The following is a 22,774-nucleotide window of genomic DNA, read 5'->3' as shown; positions in this document are numbered from 1 at the left end:
GTGACTTTCCCCATACTCAGACGAAAAACGTGGTAGAGGATTCTCTTCCAGAGGTAATAGTTAATATTATTGATGTTATTAACTATTAACTAAAAAATAAACATTAATAATATTAATTATTAACTAAAAAAATATAAAAAATTGTATTAATTAATAAACTTTTTAATCATGTCCATCACCTTTAGCTTTTTTTCAAATGCTATTTAGTTTCCATTTTATATCTCAAGTTCACTTTCTTCCTTCATCAATAGGTAGCATTCCTCCTTTTTTGAGTTCATATTGTCGGCCATTTATTTGAGCTAACACTCGTATTTATATATCACTTCATTTTGTATCTTCTTATCGGCTTTTTCCCTAATGTTGAGTCTTGATTTAGACTCAAAATGTCGACAAAAAAATGACTAATGTGGAACTATTTCCAACTCCTCAACAACAAGTTCAACACCACATAAATATTCAAAATCTTGTAGTAATATTTTTAATTTGTTTTATTGTAAAATATTAATTTAATTAAGAGTACATTAATATAAAAATAAATATAATTTAAAAAATAGAGAGAATTAAAATGATTATAAAGTAGAATTTTTGGATCGGGCAGTGGGAGAGGACAGAGGATAGCGATGAGGGTTTGCGTTTAGGGTTAGGGCTTATGTATGGTTTGCCTCAGGTGGATCTAAGCATTGGACAGGGTGCAGGAATAGCCTGCAGCCACCTACACCAGATTAGGACAAGGGAGAATCACGAGACTCTTGGAGGAAGGTGGGCAGAACAAAGGCAGGGCTGACAAAGAAATGACAGAATCGGGTGTGGGGGGGGGGGGGATCCCCTCCTATAAAAATGTAGCGGTAAGCGAGATAAGTAGGAATGGATCAAATGGACTCATAGGGAAATGGGGTAAGGATGCGCCGGTCATGGGGGCTCAGTGGCAAGCGGGGATGGGAAACAAATTTCTGCCTAAAGCAATGAAAAAACCTAGGTTCGTAATCCCAAACAACAAACTAGAAGAATATAGAGGATATATGAAAGACCATGATTTGATCTGCAAGTTTGTGGGATCATGGCCGTCTGAAAAAGAACTGGCCAAATGGATACAACAGAGATGGAAGCCCAAAGGACATATTGACCTAAAATTAGGTGCTAAGGGCTTTTTCACAGTTATTTTTGCCAACCTGGAAGATAAGGAGAGGGTTTTTGAGGAGGGACCCTATTTCTTTAACAATGCAGGTCTCTTTATGAGGCACTGGGAAGAATGCTATAACCCAGACAAGGAGAAAATGTTAGCGGCACCAATATGGGTCAGGCTGTTCAGACTCCCAATCAAGTTTTGGGATCCAGAGATTCTGGAGGGTATCGGGAACTCAATCAGGACATTTGTCAAAGTGGCCGACACCACCAAGAGGGGTAGATATACATCCTATGCCATGATTTTTGTTTACATGAATATCATGGAACCGCTTCCAGACTATATTGAAGTGGAATATCATGATGAGGTATGGCAACAACCAGTGGATTATGAGCACATTCCATTCCGCTGTAGAAGATGTCATGAATATGGTCATCTCTTCAGATCATTCCCTTTGAATGCAACTGGAGCATCAACGGATACTAGGAAGAAGGAAGAAGCGAGGATGGAGGAAGCGGTGGGTAGGGAGGATGATGAAGGTTTTACAGAAGTGCCTTGTTGGAGAAAACCTCAAAAAGGACCGACAACTTAGAAACCACCTTCTAAGGAATCAACTCAGGTAAATCAAAATAAGTTCGTGGTATTACAAGAAGAGGAAATGGAAGAGGAAGGTGAAGATAGTGACGAAGAAACAACAAAACCTATAAAGGTAGACAAGGGGAAAAACAAGACGCAAACAAGTATGGAGCTAGAAAAGGAAGGAGAAAGAATAGAAAACCCTCAAGACCAGACCCAAATGGAGATAGACTCCTAGAAGGACAAAGGGAGTGAAGAGAAACAAGTCATGAAGAGACTTTTACACGAATGGAGGCATCTAGATGAGAGATTCATCCCAAAAGATCAAAAGCAATTATACAAAGACATGTTCCAACGATACATGGAGAAAAGAGGGGTAGTCACAATAAATCAACCAGAACAGTTAGGATCGCAAGGCGGACAAAGCACAGAAGCAGGTACTATAGGGAAGGGAGGAAGAAAACGGGGAAGAAGACCTATGAGTGAGACCATTCAAATGGTTGGATAAATGCTGGTCACAGGTATTCCAACAACCCCTCAAACTGTTAAAATGATAATTACAACATGGAATATTAGAGGACTGAACAGTAGGGGGAAACAAATATATCTGAAAGAGAGACTTAAGAGAGATAAACCCAATATAATTATAGTCTAAGAAACAAAGATCAATGAACAGAAAAATATGAGCAAATTCAAGCCGCATTATGAGATAATAGGTCAGGATGCCATAGGAAGTGCAGGGGGCCTATCAATCCTCTGGAACCCAGAGGAGATTCAATTTGAAGATTGGGTAAGTGTACTGTTAACACCCAGGTTGTTCCCTATGACTCCCAAGGGAATACGGCCGGGGTAACCACTAACCAATCTTTGGGTTACAGTTCCTAGCCTAACTGCAACCAGAGAGGGCTCTCTCTTTATGATTTATCTTTGCTATAGTTGTGTTTTAGGCTAGCTATGATGCTCAGGTTTTTGTTTGTGTTTTGGTTGAAGGATCTCTTTCAGTTCTTATGATGTAATACTTTGATGATGATTTTCCATTGGGCAATGGAGTCTAGATGCTGTGAGATGATCTTAAATGTTGAGTAGTGTTATAACTGCAAGGCCTATTGTGTACTTAGCAGACAAGTTCAATATTTTGAGTGATGATGTGTGTCAACCAGCAGAAATCTGTTAAGAATTTTCTGTTATGTTGGTGAAATGAAAATGAACACAGAGCACAGGAGCAAAGTTATGAATTCCTGTGACAGTGACCTATGTGAAAGATGTATTCTGAAAGTGCAGCAGATTAAGAATCACACTTTATATAGATTACACCTGAAGAAAACATTTATAAGCAACACAGACTGAACTCAGGCTGCTCAGTGAGCAAATCCTGGGAGTTATTCTTTTTCTCTGCTGCTCAATACTGGAAATCAGATAGCGTATATGGAATTATGACAAAACAAAATGAACATGGAGAGAGTTACAGAGACTTATTGCATGGTAAGATACGCAGGGATCCAGCAGTCATAAACAGGCACAGAACATCCTCAACACATCATAGCATCCACGAAATTCCATTGCTTTCCTTTATTGACTTTCAGAAAACAATTACAGCATAAGAAACCGTTCAGGAGAAATTTCCAACAACCCTTGCTACATTATGCGAAGGGGTTTATATAGAAATATGTATACAAAATATCTCAGGTATTGAGTCATCTGAGAGAGAGAAAATATCTTCAGTAGTGTTCAGAAAGTAGGCGAGAAGTTATTACAATGTTAAATGCAGCGTAAATGCCATTTATATCTGTCAGAGGATTGTTTGACTTTTAAGGAGTCACTGAGTCGGTTGCATTACTCTGCATTAATCCTATAGGTACGCATTTACTTTTGCCTGCGTAATGAGTTCTCGGCTTTGCCAGCTGTGGTTCTCCTTTTTCTGCTTTGTTGGCCGCTTCATCTGCTGAGTTGGCTCAGCTTTGAATTTATGATGCCTGCTGACTTTGCTGACTGTTCTTTTCATCAAAATTTGTAGAAGAAACAGGAATTGATGTATGGCTTAATGTTTACAAAATTCTCTGGATGGCATCTGTCCACCATTCCTGTGTAGGGAGCTGATGCCTGAGGATGGCCTCCATTGTTTCCTCAGCTTCTGTATACTTGAAAAAATTCGGGGCTATATCAAATAAGTGATTTATTTCATTCATTACAAAAAGTAGATTTTCTATTTTACTATAGAAGATCTGTCCTGTAATAGGCCCTGTGTCTTCTGAACTGCTGGCCTTCTCATTTACCTGTGATGAGGCAAAAACATTCACTCTCTTGGCATATTGTTCATGGGTGAATAATCTCCCTCCGCTGTTCAGTAAGCTAGGGAGTCCTTTACTCTCCAATACTTGGAATCTCTCCATGAACCTGTTTACCTCTGTTTGCATATCCTGGGTTCTTCTGTCCAATGTCTGCACCAGATTTCTAAGAGTAAGAACCCTCTTGATCATTTGGATAGTCTCAGTTCTGTTTGCAATTCCCATGATGGCCAACTGAGAACTTGTCTTGTGATTGAGCACATTGATCATTCTTGTAGCAATTTCAGGCATATTCCCCAATAAGGCCCTTGATGTTCTGATTTCCCTCTGTGCCTTTGGAATGAGCTCTAGTTGCTCATGGATTGTCTCAATGTATGGCCATTGGTTGTTGATGGATTTACCAATATTGGACCATATCATTGCTCTGATTTCAGCTATGATTTTATCTAGCTTTAGCTCGTTCTCAAGCTCCTTGATTTTGTCTTTAAGGGCTTTGATTTCCCTGGCCTTCTCTCCCACTTCTCTTTTTGTTTTGTCATGCCTTTCATTTACCTTAGCCAGCTGCTCCTTTGTTTCATTCAGCTGCATCATTTGAGCTTCTAAAGCTTGTATTTCATTTTTTAGCTTTTGCATGTCTAGGCTCTGATCTGTGCTGATGGGTGCTTCTGCAGTAGATGTGGCTGGTTGTTCAGCCTGCTGAGGTGGAGGTACAGTAGTAGGAACAGTCTCCTCAAGATTTATGACCTGTGGAGGAGGCTGAGATGTCTGTCCTTCTTGTACTTGTTGTGATAATGTTTGGGCAGGTACTTGTGCAGCTTCATATTGCCCCAGTTTTTCTTGTGCCTTGATAAGCTCTTTGTAAATGGAAATTAGCAGGGCAGTGGAATCCTGCTCATACCTTTGCTTTGCTACCTCATCAGTCTGTGGATGGATAGTGGCTGGAATTTTGATCTTCTTTCTTAGTGCAGCCATATCAGCATCTCTAATTTTCAAGATCTCTTGTATCCCTTTGATGTCATTGGGATTGTGCCCAATTTCTATAATGATTTCCTCCAAGGTTTTGATCCTGTTGTCTTTGGCCTGAGAAGAGGCCCTCTCTAGCTCTAGCTGGGAAGCTGTGGCATTCAGACTACTTGTTAATTTATAGTTGTCCAAAGTCTTATCGGCCAATGAAGCATACACCATTTCTCCCGTTTGTTTATGCAGCTCAATTTTGTCCATGGGGTGTATGTCTTTGGCAAGGACCTCTAGGTTGGTCCTGAGGTAGTCAGCAGAAGACTGTGGTTTGAGTGCCGTAGGCATGAAGTGACTCATTGTCAGTTTGCCCTCACTTACATCAAAAGCAGACATAAGTCTCTGCTGATTGGAAGGAGCCATATTTAGTAAGTGATTATACAATTGCACCTTGATCGGGTCACTCCTCCTCTTAATGTCTATAAACTGCTGCTTTATGCTCACTTGTCCTTCTTTCTGCTGGCTGGAGGAGCTGACCTCCCCTCCCATGGTCCTGTCCTGTTCCTGCTGGAAGGAACTTGCTGAAACTTCTTGACTGGGTGGGCCCATGCCCAATGCATCTCTTATTGCTACATCATCCTCTGGGAAATCATTAAGTCTTTGCCTTTTCTCTCCCTGGTCTATGGAGGATGTGAGGGGAGTTTCTCTTTCCCTTTTCCTAAAGACAAATGTATCCTCCTTTTGCGGGGTTTGGAGGACCGAGGCATCAAATGTGGTATCTTGTCTTGGAGGCAATGTTGTTTCAGTGGTCTGAGGGGTCTCCACTGTTTTCTTTTGTTGGTCAAGCTGCTCCTGCCCTTGCTCTTTTTACTGTTGTTGCTCTTGCTGTCCTGATTCTTCTTGCTGCCCCATCTCTTTCTCTGCCTCCATTTCCTTTTCCTTTCCTTTTTCTGATACTTTTCCAGCAACTCTTGTAGTTTGCTGTGGGGTGGTTGAAGAGGAGGCTGCTGCTCCAATTTGTGTGCTTGGCAGTGAGGGGACCTGTGCATAAAACTCAAGGTCAGCCATCTTCTTTTGGTTGTTTAGAGCTCTTTGATTAAGCTCTTCTTGAGTCACATTTTCTTCTAAAGTTCCTCTTTTCCACTTGCTTTGGTTGGCATATTTTTCTATTTGAGGGAGGCTATAATGACCATAAGCAGACAGTTTGTATTTGAGTCTCCTCATTGTGATGAAGTTGTTGGGGTCATAGGGTTTCCATACGAAACTGTACTTGAGACCAAATCCCCCCAGTGTTGCATCTGCTTCCTTCCACCCTTCATCCCTTTCATTGTAAATGAAATGGCCAAGTTGGCTCTTGATTTTCAGCTGTGCCTTCTTGCCTCTGCCTGAGAAGTGGAACATATCCACAAAGCCAAACTGTCTGAAGTATTCTAAGGCAAATAGCCTCATGGGCACAAATTTGGGTAGTCTAAATGGGGGCAACTCACACCCATATATTCTGATGACGGTGTGGTGTTGGTAGAGATACCAATCCCCAATACTGTATACTTTTGATAGCTGAAGGAGTCTTTTCATCTCATCTGTCAATCTGGGAGGAGGTGAACCCAACAGTAGAGTCAAGGCTGGATGGATGAAAAGATCAATAAATTCACAGTAGGTGTATGGAGAATGGCTCCTTACATGAAAAACAGATGTCCAGTATACAACTGATCTCAGATTGCCCTGTGCATCTACTCTTTTCTTTGGGAAAGAGAACTTATCATGCTGGAAGTAAAGGAGCAGATGATATAGGTAAGAGGTGTATCTAAACACCCTTTCTCTTGACAAATTCATCAACTGATCATGCATCTTGTCTGATATGTATGTGGCATAATCATAGTGGATTGGTTTCCTTCCTGGGGAAAACATCAGCATCATTTGTATAACTGTTTCATCTATATGTTCTATTGAATCATATCCCAAGATGGGACTGATCATGTCAACCAGGTCTTGGCCCAATTGGTTGAGGTAAACGCAGTTGATGGGAGGAATTTGCAAAGTGTCAACCTTGATGAAGAGCTGGTTGATCTTAGTGATTTGGGCCTCTGTGGTTCTGGCTCCATGTACTATTAAATCAGCTAGTGACAGAGGGACCAACTTTTGATCTGTCTGGAATTGCAACATCTCCCTGATTGCTTCAGGGGTAATGAGGAACAGAATTGAACCTTCAGCATCTAGCACTGCCCTCTGGGATGCATCATAGTGTTCAGCAACTATGTGCACAAGCTCAGGGAATTGATTAACCTGAGGAAGCTTGAATATTGGGAGGAATGAATCCCAAATTCCCAGGATGTCTGTCCCCCTCTCATGTTTGATCTTTATCTCATTTAATATTTGCAGATGGAACCTGCTTCTGCTCAGCATTTCCTCTGTTATCTTGTAGTCCAAGTCTGCCAATGCTCTGGTGTTAAATGTTCTATTAGGAACATTCAGGGGAGCCACATTGAGGGCTATAGGAGCTACAGGGGGGTCCATGACTCTTGTTTTAGGATTTCCGTCTGCTCAAAGACTGTGTTACTATGCAGAGTAACAACAACAAGGTTTGTTTGCAGAGAAAGATGGTTTAGCAAGTGGAAGGTGGAAATAAGGCCGCAGCAGTTGAAATACTGCCTCTGTATGACTCTGTGGTAGCGGAAATGTCAAGGGGATACTCTCTTACGGTATATTTGTCCCCTGCAGGTAACGGGCTCACGATTGCGCGAACCAGTTGTAGTTTTGTTTTTAATTATCAATAATTGGCTTGACAGAGGCTAAATAACGTTTCTGGTTAAACTTAAATGGCAATTTAGTGGTTTTCAACGGTGAATTTCTGCTCCTAAGGCCTGCTACTCATTTACATGCGAAATGTAGGCGAAAATGGAGTTTTAGAGCACAAACGAGCAATACCTGTAAAATTGGATCGGTCAGAGCTTGTTGGCGTTGAAGGAATAGACGCTCTGGCGGTCGGGAGACGGTTTTCAGCGGCTGGTGCAAGATTGGACGTAGTTTGCATGCAGAGCAGAATAACGACGAACACACCAAAATGACAAAAAACGCGAATTTTTGGCTAAAATAGACCTTTTGACGCTTTTGGCGCGAATTCGTGCTGACGTCAGCATGACGTCATTGGTGGGGTCAAGGTCGGATGACGTCATGCTGACGTCATCGGGTGACGTGGCGGGATCTGGTTGGTACACGGTGGCGGTGACATGGCAGGACAGGTGGACCAATGGCAGGGCGAGGGGGTTGACAGGGCAGCATACCTGGGTGACGGGGCGCTGACATGTTGTTGACGTGATGATGACGTGAGTGGGCGGGATAAGGGGATCCGGAAACCAGCAGTGGTTTCATATCGCACCGCCTCCTGTACGGGGGCGGTATCGGTCAGTAGTACCTCCGACGTATGGTGGTGAGGACACGTCGCAGTGGAATGATGTCCTCTAGATACGGACGTCGGGAGATATCTATCGGTCATCGGATGGGCTCCGACGTCACAATGATCGTTAGATCTACGGACTTTGATCAGATGGCGGACGTGGGGCAGATGTGACGGGAGGTTAGTACAGGTATCGGTCAGACGTCGGAAGGGGTCCGACGTGATCAGGGCCGTCGGATCTGTAGGTCTTTGATCTAACGGTCGCCGGGGAGGTGACATGTGTGGAATATACGGATGAGGGCGGAGGCAAATAAACCTGCTTTGAGCGCTTTTCTAATGTATTTTGATAAAAACAATTACATGCGCCTGACCTTGATTATGTGACGGAAAGAGGGTTTTAATGCTTTTTTGCCCTTTGAAGCGGGTAAGGTGGTTTTTTTAGGGTTTTTCTATAGGTTTTATGTGCAAAAAGGGGGGAGAGATAGAGGAACTTGCTCATGAGGGAAAAGGGGTATTTGGCAGAGGTTTATCAACATGACCTGGTGTCATTTGATCCCTGACTTGTGACTTTATTGGCTATAATGCCAAGGGGTGAGTATTTATAAGATTTTGGGATTTATACACCTTGGTGTTAGTAATATTAGGGAAAAGGGTGATATAAGGGATTTATATAATAGGGTTAGTGTTAGTATGGAGGAGGGGGTAAGTGGAGAGAGAACCATTAAGTTTATATGAAACAAACTTGGTTTTAAGAGTAGATCAAAATGAAAAGAACTTTAGACAAGAAATGTGGCTTCTTAAAGATTTAAGAAACACCATGGAACCTTAGTCTTTTCCATGAATCTTAGCTGCTAGGGGAATGTTAGAAATGAAATTGGAGGGGAGATGGGGAAATTAGTCATGCTTCCTGCTGAGAATTGATGAAGAAGGACACCCTTGTCACTTAATCAACTTTGCTTTGATACCTACCATCACCATTCTTGCAATAGTAGGGATAACCTTTCTGCAACCCCAACTACCTACCCAGCTACTTACCTAGCATTTTATTTCTTCTTGGAGGGTGCACTTGGACTTGCAGACCCTTACTTGCCTTTTCTTTTCTTTGGCTTTTTCTTTTGTTTTTTCTATCTACTTCTGCCCTTATCTCTTCCAAGGTCCCAGATTAGGCTGTTGGGATCCTTTTCTTCTCTACCTAAACTAGTTGTCTGCCAAGATTAAGCAGTTTGGATAGACTTCTTTCTCTAGTCTATAGCACAAAATTGAACACATGGCATGATCCAGATTAAACTGTTGGATCATCCATCAAAATTTGAAATAAGGTCATCAACATTGAAACACTTTACACACCTTTTTGTTCTCTAGGAAATATGGGATCTTTGTGAACTCAAAGCAGAGCATATTTGGACTTTCTCTTGCCAATCATGAAATATGAAACCTATTGGTATAGGTACCCAACAGTGGCTCCACATGGGGATGGTTTTTCTTTTGAAAGACCAAGAACAGCAGGTCAGATTGCCTTGCTCTTTAGCTGCCCATACCAATCTTCGAAACTTGCTGCCTTAATGTGTCAAAATTGTGTGCTTCTTTCTTGGAAGACCTCTGATTCTATTTGCCTCTTGCTGCTTGGTGAATCACTTGGGAAAACTGCTTTTTACAATCTAAAACAGAAAATAATATGTACATCTGTATATATACAATGAATCCTTAGGTTCAGCTCATGGGGAATAGTCAAAGTAGTGCTTCAGCATCCTGCCATTGACAGGACCTTCATCCAAGTCAGTTTCAGTCAGACTTTCAAGGAAGTAGGTGTTGTTACCTTGGACTGCTTGGACAGCAAATGGTCCTCTCCATAAAGAATCAAATTTCCCATGTTTTCCTTTCTCTTCTCTTCTTGCATCCCACTTTAAGACTTTGTCCCCCACATTGAAATCTTCTGCTTTGGTTCTTCTATCAAAGGCCTTTTTCAGTTTCTCTTGTAATGTCTGCACTCTGCTGAAAACCTGTTCTCTGGTCTGCTGCAGGCAAATTATCTGGTTAATCCTCCTTTGCATGTCATTTGGCTCTGCTTGGCTCTCTTGCAGAAGCTTCATAACCGGTACTCCAAGTGATGAAGGAAATCTGGCTTCTAATCCATAGACTAACTCATATGGGCTGGTCCCAATTGATCTTTTAGTTGTTAGTCTATCTGCCCATAAAGCGTTGACCAGTTTCTTGTGCCAATTCTTTTTGTTTTCTTCCAGCACTTTCTTTATGATGTTTATTAAACTTTTGTTTGATGATTCAGCAAGGCCATTTCCTTGAGGATAGTAAGCAGTAGAATGGCCCAAAGTAATGTGAAATTTATGGCAGAAGTTCACCATTCTCTTGGATCTAAAGGCAGCAGCATTGTCTGTTATTATCTTGTCTGGACAGCCAAATCTAGCCAGTATATTGTTTTCCAAAAACTGAATAATCACCGAATCATTTGCTTGTCTGCATGGGGCAGCTTCAATCCACTTGGTGAAGTAGTCTGTTGCTGTTAGGATCCATCTGTGTTGCCCTGAAGATGAGGGATGAATTTCCCCAATGAAATCCAAACCCCATTGTTGGAAAGGTCTCTCAGTTGCAATGGGCTTCAAAGGAAGTGGCAGCAACTGTCTTTTGCCTTCAAACAGTTGGCATTTGTGACATGAGGCTGTGAATTTCTTAACATCAGAGAACATGGTGGGCCAGTAATAACCAGCCCTCAATATCTTGTCCACAGTGGACTTCCAGTACAAATGTCCACCACAGTCTCCAGCATGGAAATCTTGCATGATATTGTTAGTTTCATTCTCTATTAGACAGTGCAGCAAAATGCCTTCATGGTTCTTCCAAAGTAAATTTCCATCCATCACACAAAATCTAGATGTTTTCATTTTTAGGAACCTACACTTAGTTCTGGACAGTCCTGGGGGAGCACACAGGTTTTGTAACACATAACAGATGTCAGAGTACCAAGGAGATTGTTCAAAGGCTACATTGATCTTTGGAGTCGCCAGCTCTGTTTCACTGTCCAGTTGGTTGATATCTAAGGCTTGGAAATTTGCTTCTGTCATTAATTTGGCCAAACCTTGCCCTTTTATCAGCTTTGTGGGTTTTATTTCAATGTCAAATTCTAGTATGTTGGCAATCCATTTTCCTCTCCTACCCTCCAAGTTTTCTTGGGTGAGAATGTCTTTGACAATAGGACTTGGTACATAAGCCACAACATGGGAGTAGAGGATGTAAATCCTAAAATCTTTAATAGCTTTGATCAAAGCATAGGCTTGTTTTTCCATAATTTGATACTTTAGAGGGGCATCTCTAAGAGCTCTGCTGAAAAAAGCAATAGGCTTCTCATTCCCTTGGTCATCTTTCTGTAATAAAACAGCAGCAATAGTATGTTGGGAGGCAAAGGAGAAAATGATAAAGTCTCTGTCAAACTGAGGATTGGTTAACACTGGGGTTTGAGTCAAGGCCAATTTTATACTTTCAAAGGCTTGTTTTGCTTCAACAGTCCATTTGACCTTTGAATCTTTCTTTAGCATATTGTTTAGTAATCTGATTAATTCTGCTAAATTCGGGATAAACCTTCTTAAAAAGTTGATTTTCCCTAAGAATCCTTGCAACTCCTTGACATTCCTTGGATGAGGCATTTGTAGGATAGCTTGTATCCTATCTGGATCAATTCTTATGCCATCTTTTGAGATAATGTGTCCTAAAAGTTTCCCTTCTTCCAAGCCAAATAATGACTTCTTGGGGTTTAAGGAAATGCCATATTTCCTGCATGTTATGAAAATCTGTCTCAAATGTTTCAAGTGTTCTTGGTCAGATTTTGAAAAGGGTGTGAGATCATCTAAGTAAATGACCAAGAAGTCATGAATCTCTTTTGCAAAAGCAATGTCCATTGCTCTTTGAAACGTTGCCCCTGCGTTTTTTAATCCAAAGGGCATTTTCACATACTTGAAAGTTCCCCATGGGGTTGTAAATGCAGTTTTGTCTTGGTCATCAGGGTGAACTAGGATTTGATTGAAGCCTGAGAATCCATCAAGCAATGATATCCTTGAAGCCCCTACTACTCTTTGAAGAATGTGATCCATTTTGGGTAAAGGGTAGTTATCTTTGAGTGATACTTGATTCAAATTCCTTAAGTCTACACAAAGTCTAATCTCACCAGTTTTCTTTCTTGTAGGGACCAAATTTGAAATCCACTCAGAGAACCTGATTGGTGCTATGATACCAGCTTTGAACATTTTATGTAATTCTTTCTCAATGGAAGGAAGGAGCACAGGATTGATCCTTCTCAATTTCTGTTTGAATGGTTTTTGATTAGGCTTGAGGGGAATGGTGTGCTGGATGACAGAAGTATCATAGGACTTTAGATCCTCATAACCCCAAGCAAAAACATCTTGAAACTCTTTAAAGAGGTCAATATATTTGGGTTTTTGATCAGGGGGCAAAGCAGCAGATAGTTTTATTATTTTAGGCTTGTCAGTGGTACCAATGTTGCATTCTTCAACTGCTGCATCTAACGGCTGCATCTTTGGCTTCCTAGGGATGTCATTTGAGTCAAAAATATCCTCTAGTGGGGTAAGGCCTACTGGAAGGAAATTGTCTTTGAGTTGTATGATTTCAGTTTCAGCGTTGCTTATCTCTTCACAGTCAATTTGGTGAATTTGCTGAATGTTTTCATTGTTGAAAATGGTTGGACTCAGTAGTTGTTTTGCTGTTCTAGGTGACATTGGATGAGCAGATTGTTGAAACAGTATTTGTGATTGACTTGCTCCATCAATATCAATATTTAATCCTGTAAACTCTTGTTGCAAGGTTAAAAAATTGTTTATTTGCATGTCATCCTCAAATACTTGCCATTCTTTGACATTATTTGGAATAGAGGGTCTGTATTTGACCTCGGCCGTGAAACAGTTATTGGGTTCTAATGGGAATTTGAAGGTGCTGGCAAACGTTGCCAAGCTGTGTGCATGGAGATTGTGGCCCCTTGAAATTTTTGTGATAACAAACTCAGAGAAAGTGTCTAAAATCTCAATTACAGCAGATCTGTAGGACCTCAATCTTTTGTCATTAGTGACAAAGTTTCCTTTCACTTGTTGAATTACTAGATCAGAGTCTCCCATGATGGAGAGCTTAGGAGCTTGTAATGACTTTGCTAGCTTTAGGCCTAGCAACAGAGCTTCGTATTCTGCCATGTTGTTAGTGCATCTAAAATTCAATCTATAAGCCCTGCCTTCTGCATAATCTTTCTCTTTGTTATGTATCCACACTCCAGCTCCTGCCCCTAACTTGTTGACTGAGCCATCAAATTCTAGGACCCACAGGATGTCTTGCTGGACAGGAGATTTGAAGTTCTGTTCATGGGATGGCAATGTGAGCATGAGTTGGGGTTTCTTTTCCCCTTTGTTTTCTAGGACAATTTCATCACTTGTTTGACAATCTTTGATAACCAGAGGAGGGCTAATGTGTATTGTTGGGCTGATTGATGTTTCGCAGGTGTTACTTGTTTGATCACTGTTTTGTTCTTGTATGAGTGTTTCGGTCCTAATGTCATTGTTTGAGAGGTCTGCGCTGTTATTGAAGAGGATGAAGGAGTCTATGTCCGAATGGACAGCATATATTGGAAAATTTTGAGGCTTTTCTTCACTGCTGACCATATACTTCATGAGTGTTTCCCTGTAAAGTCTTTTTGGTTGCCCAAAGACAGAGATGGTTGCATATGACATATCTAACTGCAGGGAGCCTTGGAGCTTGGCTCCCCATGATCTTGATAACAGCATCCCATATTTGGGTGGGATATCAGCGACTACAACATCCATTAGAATGGTTTTGTTGGGAAATTGAACCAGGGACACACATAAATCTTTTATTAGGCCCAAACATTTGACTTGGCTAGAATCAAAGGAAAACAGGTCTTTGTATGGTCTTGTTATATCCAAATTCAATCTTTCCATGACTGCTTTTGGCATAAGGTTGTGAGAGGCGCCTGAGTCGAACATTGCATTATGCAGTATTTTATCATGAACATGCAGGCTGACATAAAAAGGTAAAACCCCTGTGACTATTGTTTTTCCATCTACCTCTGGGCCAAACAGTAATTCTGGAGTGTCATCTAGCACATTTACATCATCTTTGCTATTAGTGAGTTGAAGGGAGTTCTTGATCTGCTGTTTATAGATATCATGCTTGGCTAGCTCTGAGAGGGGAATTGCTATCTTTAGCTTGCCAATCTCTGTGGCTAGGTCAAAAGGTTTGTCAACTTGGGTTTTAGAGTCACGGGTAGCAGTCTTTTCTTTGTTCATTGAATCTTCTTGTTGGATTTCATCTTGACTTTGAGACCTGCCCCTTTTACTCATGTTTTGAGGGGTAAAATTTGAATCAGGGTGAGAGGACAAAGTTGCCATGGGCTGTTGTGGTGGTGACGGTAGTTCAGTAACCTCCTCAACCATTACTTCTTTTGTAGGCCAGTTTGTTTTGTCATTAGGTTCTGTGACTGATGTTTCTTTAAACTGCTGTTTCTCCTTTATCTTTTCAGGCTGATTTACATTTACAGTCCTACTCCTTAGTTTGTATTGTTTATGGACTTCATAGACAGCAGTATCATATCCTTGTTTAAAGTCAAAGGATTCTCCTGATTTAGTTTGGAATGTTTTGCTTTCATCCTCCTCATGGTCTTCTTGTGTTAAGAAAACATGGCTTTTACCATCTAGACCCATTAAGTTAATTTCAGGATCTTCATTGAGCTGATTGTCTGTGGAAGTTTCTGCATAGTTTTCTTGAAAAGGGGGTCTAATATCTTGGTCAGCACTTGTTTTTCCTATGTTTGGGTTCTGAGTTCTCCTAAAATTCGGGTTTCTAGGAGGGTTACTTTGTGATGCCTCCCATGATGATTTTCTTTCAACTGATTCCACTCTTTCACCCAATCTCTTCATGCTGTTTAGTATTGCATCCAGCTTTTGATCAAAACCTGAGGGCTCTTCTCTGAAGCCAGCCTTCTTTTCCAACTTTGCCCTGTTTCTTTTGGCAATTAGGTTAGCCTCTACAGTGACTGCAACCCTTTGAGCTTCTGCAAGGGTTGGAGGATCTCTTTCTTTCAACTGATAGGCCATATCAGAATCAAAACCGTCAGGGAAGTTATACAGGGCCAAATCAGGAGGGGGCCTTAAGTTCTGGGGGATAGCATTATATACATTGTTAAACCTAGCACAATATTCCAAAACTGTTTCTTGGGGACCTCTTTTAATAGTGTTATATTCACCAAGTATGTGGAGAGGATCTTTCTTCTTCTCCCATCTCTCAGTAAAAGCTTCGTAAAGCTGATCAGGTGTTGCAATGGAGTTTGCATTGAGGGATCTGAACCAAGTTCTAACATCCCCAGTTAAGCTTTGGACAAAAATTCTCATTCTGACGCTGTTATCATCTATTTCATAGGTCTCAAAGTGGTCTTGCATCTTCTTAGCATGCTGAACAGCTGTCAAAGGGCCATGGGAGTCAAAAAATGAGATTTTGGTTTGGTAGTCTTGGGGTAAAGCTGGAGCATTAGCTGGTATCTGCAGAGGTGCATACCTGTTGGCCATGTTTATGGGATTTACAGGGTTGACAGGAATAAATGGGACGGCAGGGATTACAGGTGTAACAGGGTTAATGGGATGGGTAACAAATGGGGAACTGGTTGAAAGAGTATGTGCAGATGGTGAAGATGGAAGCGGAGGGCTTTGAGGTGTTGATGATGAACTAGGGGAACTAGGGGTGGACCGGAAAAGAACTTTGCAAGGAGTAGGAATAAGGATAGGTCGATCTGAACTTATATCTAAATCAGCAGGCTTCTCCTGCTTTTGCTGTCTCCTTATGTTCTTTGGAATGATATTTGGATTATCAACAATGATGGGTTGATTGGGGTCAGGGTTTGCCCTAGTGTGCCTTGGGTTTCTTTTGGGAGCCAGCTTCTAAATATTCTTTTGAATTTGCACAAGAAGTTTATGTATGCAAGGACTGGATGACAATTTTTGGAATGGCTATATATGTTTCAAAGCTAGGATGAAGATTCCCCAATTAGCTCTTCCCTAAAGCTGTCCCTGTATTACAGAAACAGTCCTAAGGCCTCTTGGCTAGTTTCAGGCTTGATGGTAGCTTTGGAAGATAGATAGTAATTGAAAAATCTTTAAGAATTCCCCAGTGGAGTCGCCAATGATGTTAAAACCCAGGTTGTTCCCTATGACTCCCAAGGGAATACGGCCGGGGTAACCACTAACGAATCTTTGGGTTACAGTTCCTAGCCTAACTGCAACCAGAGAGGGCTCTCTCTTTATGATTTATCTTTGCTATAGTTGTGTTTTAGGCTAGCTATGATGCTCAGGTTTTTGTTTGTGTTTTGGTTGAAGGATCTCTTTCAGTTCTTATGATGTAATACTTTGATGATGATTTTCCATTGGGCAATGGAGTCTAGATGCTGTGAGATGATCTTAAATGTTGAGTAGTGTTATAACTGCAAGGCCTATTGTGTACTTAGCAGACAAGTTCAATATTTTGAGTGATGATGTGTGTCAACCAGCAGAAATCTGTTAAGAATTTTCTGTTATGTTGGTGAAATGAAAATGAACACAGAGCACAGGAGCAAAGTTATGAATTCCTGTGACAGTGACCTATGTGAAAGATGTATTCTGAAAGTGCAGCAGATTAAGAATCACACTTTATATAGATTACACCTGAAGAAAACATTTATAAGCAACACAGACTGAACTCAGGGTGCTCAGTGAGCAAATCCTGGGAGTTATTCTTTTTCTCTGCTGCTCAATACTGGAAATCAGATAGCGTATATGGAATTATGACAAAACAAAATGAACATGGAGAGAGTTACAGAGACTTATTGCATGGTAAGATACGCAGGGATCCAGCAGTCATAAACAGGCACAGAACATCCTCAACACATCATAGCATCCACGAAATTCCATTGCTTTCCTTTATTGACTTTCAGAAAACAATTACAGCATAAGAAACCGTTCAGGAGAAATTTCCAACAACCCTTGCTACATTATGCGAAGGGGTTTATATAGAAATATGTATACAAAATATCTCAGGTATTGAGTCATCTGAGAGAGAGAAAATATCTTCAGTAGTGTTCAGAAAGTAGGCGAGAAGTTATTACAATGTTAAATGCAGCGTAAATGCCATTTATATCTGTCAGAGGATTGTTTGACTTTTAAGGAGTCACTGAGTCGGTTGCATTACTCTGCATTAATCCTGTAGGTACGCATTTACTTTTGCCTGCGTAATGAGTTCTCGGCTTTGCCAGCTGTGGTTCTCCTTTTTCTGCTTTGTTGGCCGCTTCATCTGCTGAGTTGGCTCAGCTTTGAATTTATGATGCCTGCTGACTTTGCTGACTGTTCTTTTCATCAAAATTTGTAGAAGAAACAGGAATTGATGTATGGCTTAATGTTTACAAAATTCTCTGGATGGCATCTGTCCACCATTCCTGTGTAGGGAGCTGATGCCTGAGGATGGCCTCCATTGTTTCCTCAGCTTCTGTATACTTGAAAAAATTCGGGGCTATATCAAATAAGTGATTTATTTCATTCATTACAAAAAGTAGATTTTCTATTTTACTATAGAAGATCTGTCCTGTAATAGGCCCTGTGTCTTCTGAACTGCTGGCCTTCTCATTTACCTGTGATGAGGCAAAAACATTCACTCTCTTGGCATATTGTTCATGGGTGAATAATCTCCCTCCGCTGTTCAGCAAGCTAGGGAGTCCTTTACTCTCCAATACTTGGAATCTCTCCATGAACCTGTTTACCTCTGTTTGCATATCCTGGGTTCTTCTGTCCAATGTCTGCACCAGATTTCTAAGAGTAAGAACCCTCTTGATCATTTGGATAGTCTCAGTTCTGTTTGCAATTCCCATGATGGCCAACTGAGAACTTGTCTTGTGATTGAGCACATTGATCATTCTTGTAGCAATTTCAGGCATATTCCCCAATAAGGCCCTTGATGTTCTGATTTCCCTCTGTGCCTTTGGAATGAGCTCTAGTTGCTCATGGATTGTCTCAATGTATGGCCATTGGTTGTTGATGGATTTACCAATATTGGACCATATCATTGCTCTGATTTCAGCTATGATTTTATCTAGCTTTAGCTCGTTCTCAAGCTCCTTGATTTTGTCTTTAAGGGCTTTGATTTCCCTAGCCTTCTCTCCCACTTCTCTTTTTGTTTTGTCATGCCTTTCATTTACCTTAGCCAGCTGCTCCTTTGTTTCATTCAGCTGCATCATTTGAGCTTCTAAAGCTTGTATTTCATTTTTTAGCTTTTGCATGTCTAGGCTCTGATCTGTGCTGATGGGTGCTTCTGCAGTAGATGTGGCTGGTTGTTCAGCCTGCTGAGGTGGAGGTACAGTAGTAGGAACAGTCTCCTCAAGATTTATGACCTGTGGAGGAGGCTGAGATGTCTGTCCTTCTTGTACTTGTTGTGATAATGTTTGGGCAGGTACTTGTGCAGCTTCATATTGCCCCAGTTTTTCTTGTGCCTTGATAAGCTCTTTGTAAATGGAAATTAGCAGGGCAGTGGAATCCTGCTCATACCTTTGCTTTGCTACCTCATCAGTCTGTGGATGGATAGTGGCTGGAATTTTGATCTTCTTTCTTAGTGCAGCCATATCAGCATCTCTAATTTCAAGATCTCTTGTATCCCTTTGATGTCATTGGGATTGTGCCCAATTTCTATAATGATTTCCTCCAAGGTTTTGATCCTGTTGTCTTTGGCCTGAGAAGAGGCCCTCTCTAGCTCTAGCTGGGAAGCTGTGGCATTCAGACTGCTTGTTAATTTATAGTTGTCCAAAGTCTTATCGGCCAATGAAGCATACACCATTTCTCCCGTTTGTTTATGCAGCTCAATTTTGTCCATGGGGTGTATGTCTTTGGCAAGGACCTCTAGGTTGGTCCTGAGGTAGTCAGCATAAGACTGTGGTTTGAGTGCCGTAGGCATGAAGTGACTCATTGTCAGTTTGCCCTCACTTACATCAAAAGCAGACATAAGTCTCTGCTGATTGGAAGGAGCCATATTTAGTAAGTGATTATACAATTGCACCTTGATCGGGTCACTCCTCCTCTTAATGTATATAAACTGCTGCTTTATGCTCACTTGTCCTTCTTTCTGCTGGCTGGAGGAGCTGACCTCCCCTCCCATGGTCCTGTCCTGTTCCTGCTGGAAGGAACTTGCTGAAACTTCTTGACTGGGTGGGCCCATGCCCAATGCATCTCTTATTGCTACATCATCCTCTGGGAAATCATTAAGTCTTTGCCTTTTCTCTCCCTGGTCTATGGAGGATGTGAGGGGAGTTTCTCTTTCCCTTTTCCTAAAGACAAATGTATCCTCCTTTTGCGGGGTTTGGAGGACCGAGGCATCAAATGTGGTATCTTGTCTTGGAGGCAATGTTGTTTCAGTGGTCTGAGGGGTCTCCACTGTTTTCTTTTGTTGGTCAAGCTGCTCCTGCCCTTGCTCTTTTTGCTGTTGTTGCTCTTGCTGTCCTGATTCTTCTTGCTGCCCCATCTCTTTCTCTGCCTCCATTTCCTTTTCCTTTCCTTTTTCTGATACTTTTCCAGCAACTCTTGTAGTTTGCTGTGGGGTGGTTGAAGAGGAGGCTGCTGCTCCAATTTGTGTGCTTGGCAGTGAGGGGACCTGTGCATAAAACTCAAGGTCAGCCATCTTCTTTTGGTTGTTTAGAGCTCTTTGATTAAGCTCTTCTTGAGTCACATTTTCTTCTAAAGTTCCTCTTTTCCACTTGCTTTGGTTGGCATATTTTTCTATTTGAGGGAGGCTATAATGACCATAAGCAGACAGTTTGTATTTGAGTCTCCTCATTGTGATGAAGTTGTTGGGGTCATAGGGTTTCCATACGAAACTGTACTTGAGACCAAATCCCCCCAGTGTTGCATCTGCTTCCTTCCACCCTTCATCCCTTTCATTGTAAATGAAATGGCCAAGTTGGCTCTTGATTTTCCGCTGTGCCTTCTTGCCTCTGCCTGAGAAGTGGAACATATCCACAAAGCCAAACTGTCTGAAGTATTCTAAGGCAAATAGCCTCATGGGCACAAATTTGGGTAGTCTAAATGGGGGCAACTCACACCCATATATTCTGATGACGGTGTGGTGTTGGTAGAGATACCAATCCCCAATATTGTATACTTTTGATAGCTGAAGGAGTCTTTTCATCTCATCTGTCAATCTAGGAGGAGGTGAACCCAACAGTAGAGTCAAGGCTGGATGGATGAAAAGATCAATAAATTCACAGTAGGTGTATGGAGAATGGCTCCTTACATGAAAAACAGATGTCCAGTATACAACTGATCTCAGATTGCCCTGTGCATCTACTCTTTTCTTTGGGAAAGAGAACTTATCATGCTGGAAGTAAAGGAGCAGATGATATAGGTAAGAGGTGTATCTAAACACCCTTTCTCTTGACAAATTCATCAACTGATCATGCATCTTGTCTGATATGTATGTGGCATAATCATAGTGGATTGGTTTCCTTCCTGGGGAAAACATCAGCATCATTTGTATAACTGTTTCATCTATATGTTCTATTGAATCATATCCCAAGATGGGACTGATCATGTCAACCAGGTCTTGGCCCAATTGGTTGAGGTAAACGCAGTTGATGGGAGGAATTTGCAAAGTGTCAACCTTGATGAAGAGCTGGTTGATCTTAGTGATTTGGGCCTCTGTGGTTCTGGCTCCCTGTACTATTAAATCAGCTAGTGACAGAGGGACCAACTTTTGATCTGTCTGGAATTGCAACATCTCCCTGATTGCTTCAGGGGTAATGAGGAACAGAATTGAACCTTCAGCATCTAGCACTGCCCTCTGGGATGCATCATAGTGTTCAGCAACTATGTGCACAAGCTCAGGGAATTGATTAACCTGAGGAAGCTTGAATATTGGGAGGAATGAATCCCAAATTCCCAGGATGTCTGTCCCCCTCTCATGTTTGATCTTTATCTCATTTAATATTTGCAGATGGAACCTGCTTCTGCTCAGCATTTCCTCTGTTATCTTGTAGTCCAAGTCTGCCAATGCTCTGGTGTTAAATGTTCTATTAGGAACATTCAGGGGAGCCACATTGAGGGCTATAGGAGCTACAGGGGGGTCCATGACTCTTGTTTTAGGATTTCCGTCTGCTCAAAGACTGTGTTACTATGCAGAGTAACAACAACAAGGTTTGTTTGCAGAGAAAGATGGTTTAGCAAGTGGAAGGTGGAAATAAGGCCGCAGCAGTTGAAATACTGCCTCTGTATGACTCTGTGGTAGCGGAAATGTCAAGGGGATACTCTCTTATGGTATATTTGTCCCCTGCAGGTAACGGGCTCACGATTGCGCGAACCAGTTGTAGTTTTGTTTTTAATTATCAATAAGTTGCTTGACAGAGGCTAAATAACGTTTCTGGTTAAACTTAAATGGCAATTTAGTGGTTTTCAACGGTGAATTTCTGCTCCTAAGGCCTGCTACTCATTTACATGCGAAATGTAGGCGAAAATGGAGTTTTAGAGCACAAACGAGCAATACCTGTAAAATTGGATCGGTCAGAGCTTGTTGGCGTTGAAGGAATAGACGCTCTGGCGGTCGGGAGACGGTTTTCAGCGGCTGGTGCAAGATTGGACGTAGTTTGCATGCAGAGCAGAATAACGACGAACACACCAAAATGACAAAAAACGCGAATTTTTGGCTAAAATAGACCTTTTGACGCTTTTGGCGCGAATTCGTGCTGACGTCAGCATGACGTCATTGGTGGGGTCAAGGTCGGATGACGTCATGCTGACGTCATCGGGTGACGTGGCGGGATCTGGTTGGTACACGGTGGCGGTGACATGGCAGGACAGGTGGACCAATGGCAGGGCCAGGGGGTTGACAGGGCAGCATACCTGGGTGACGGGGCGCTGACATGTTGCTGACGTGATGATGACGTGAGTGGGCGGGATAAGGGGATCCGGAAACCAGCAGTGGTTTCATATCGCACCGCCTCCTGTACGGGGGCGGTATCGGTCAGTAGTACCTCCGACGTATGGTGGTGAGGACACGTCGCAGTGGAATGACGTCCTCCAGATACGGACGTCGGGAGATATCTATCGGTCATCGGATGGGCTCCGACGTCACGATGATCGTTAGATCTACGGACTTTGATCAGACGGCGGACGTGGGGCAGATGTGACGGGAGGTTAGTACAGGTATCGGTCAGACGTCGGAAGGGGTCCGACGCGATCAGGGCCGTCGGATCTGTAGGTCTTTGATCTAACGGTCGCCGGGGAGGTGACATGTGTGGAATATACGGATGAGGGCGGAGGCAAATAAACCTGCTTTGAGCGCTTTTCTAATGTATTTTGATAAAAACAATTACATGCGCCTGACCTTGATTATGTGACGGAAAGAGGGTTTTAATGCTTT

At 41.9% G+C, this 22,774-nt stretch overlaps 1 protein-coding gene across 1 annotated transcript; it reads left to right on the top strand.

The window, feature by feature from the left end:
- The first annotated feature begins 911 nt into the window (after positions 1-911).
- On the top strand, positions 912-8,003 carry LOC149209683 (uncharacterized). The gene is made up of 3 exons (XM_089398703.1): positions 912-1,490; positions 7,545-7,656; positions 7,828-8,003. The coding sequence occupies exons 1-3, from the start codon at positions 912-914 to the stop codon at positions 8,001-8,003; spliced, it is 867 nt and encodes a 288-aa protein (XP_089254829.1).
- Positions 8,004-22,774: the final 14,771 nt, after the last annotated feature.

Source organism: Pinus tabuliformis, chromosome 1_2 (genome assembly GCF_031772625.1).
Source record: "Pinus tabuliformis cultivar Carrire ecotype Pingquan chromosome 1_2, CPIR1, whole genome shotgun sequence".
In the NCBI taxonomy this organism is placed as follows: Eukaryota; Viridiplantae; Streptophyta; class Pinopsida; order Pinales; family Pinaceae; genus Pinus; species Pinus tabuliformis.
Note: the sequence above shows the minus strand (reverse complement) of the source record. Positions and strands in the feature narration are given on the sequence as shown.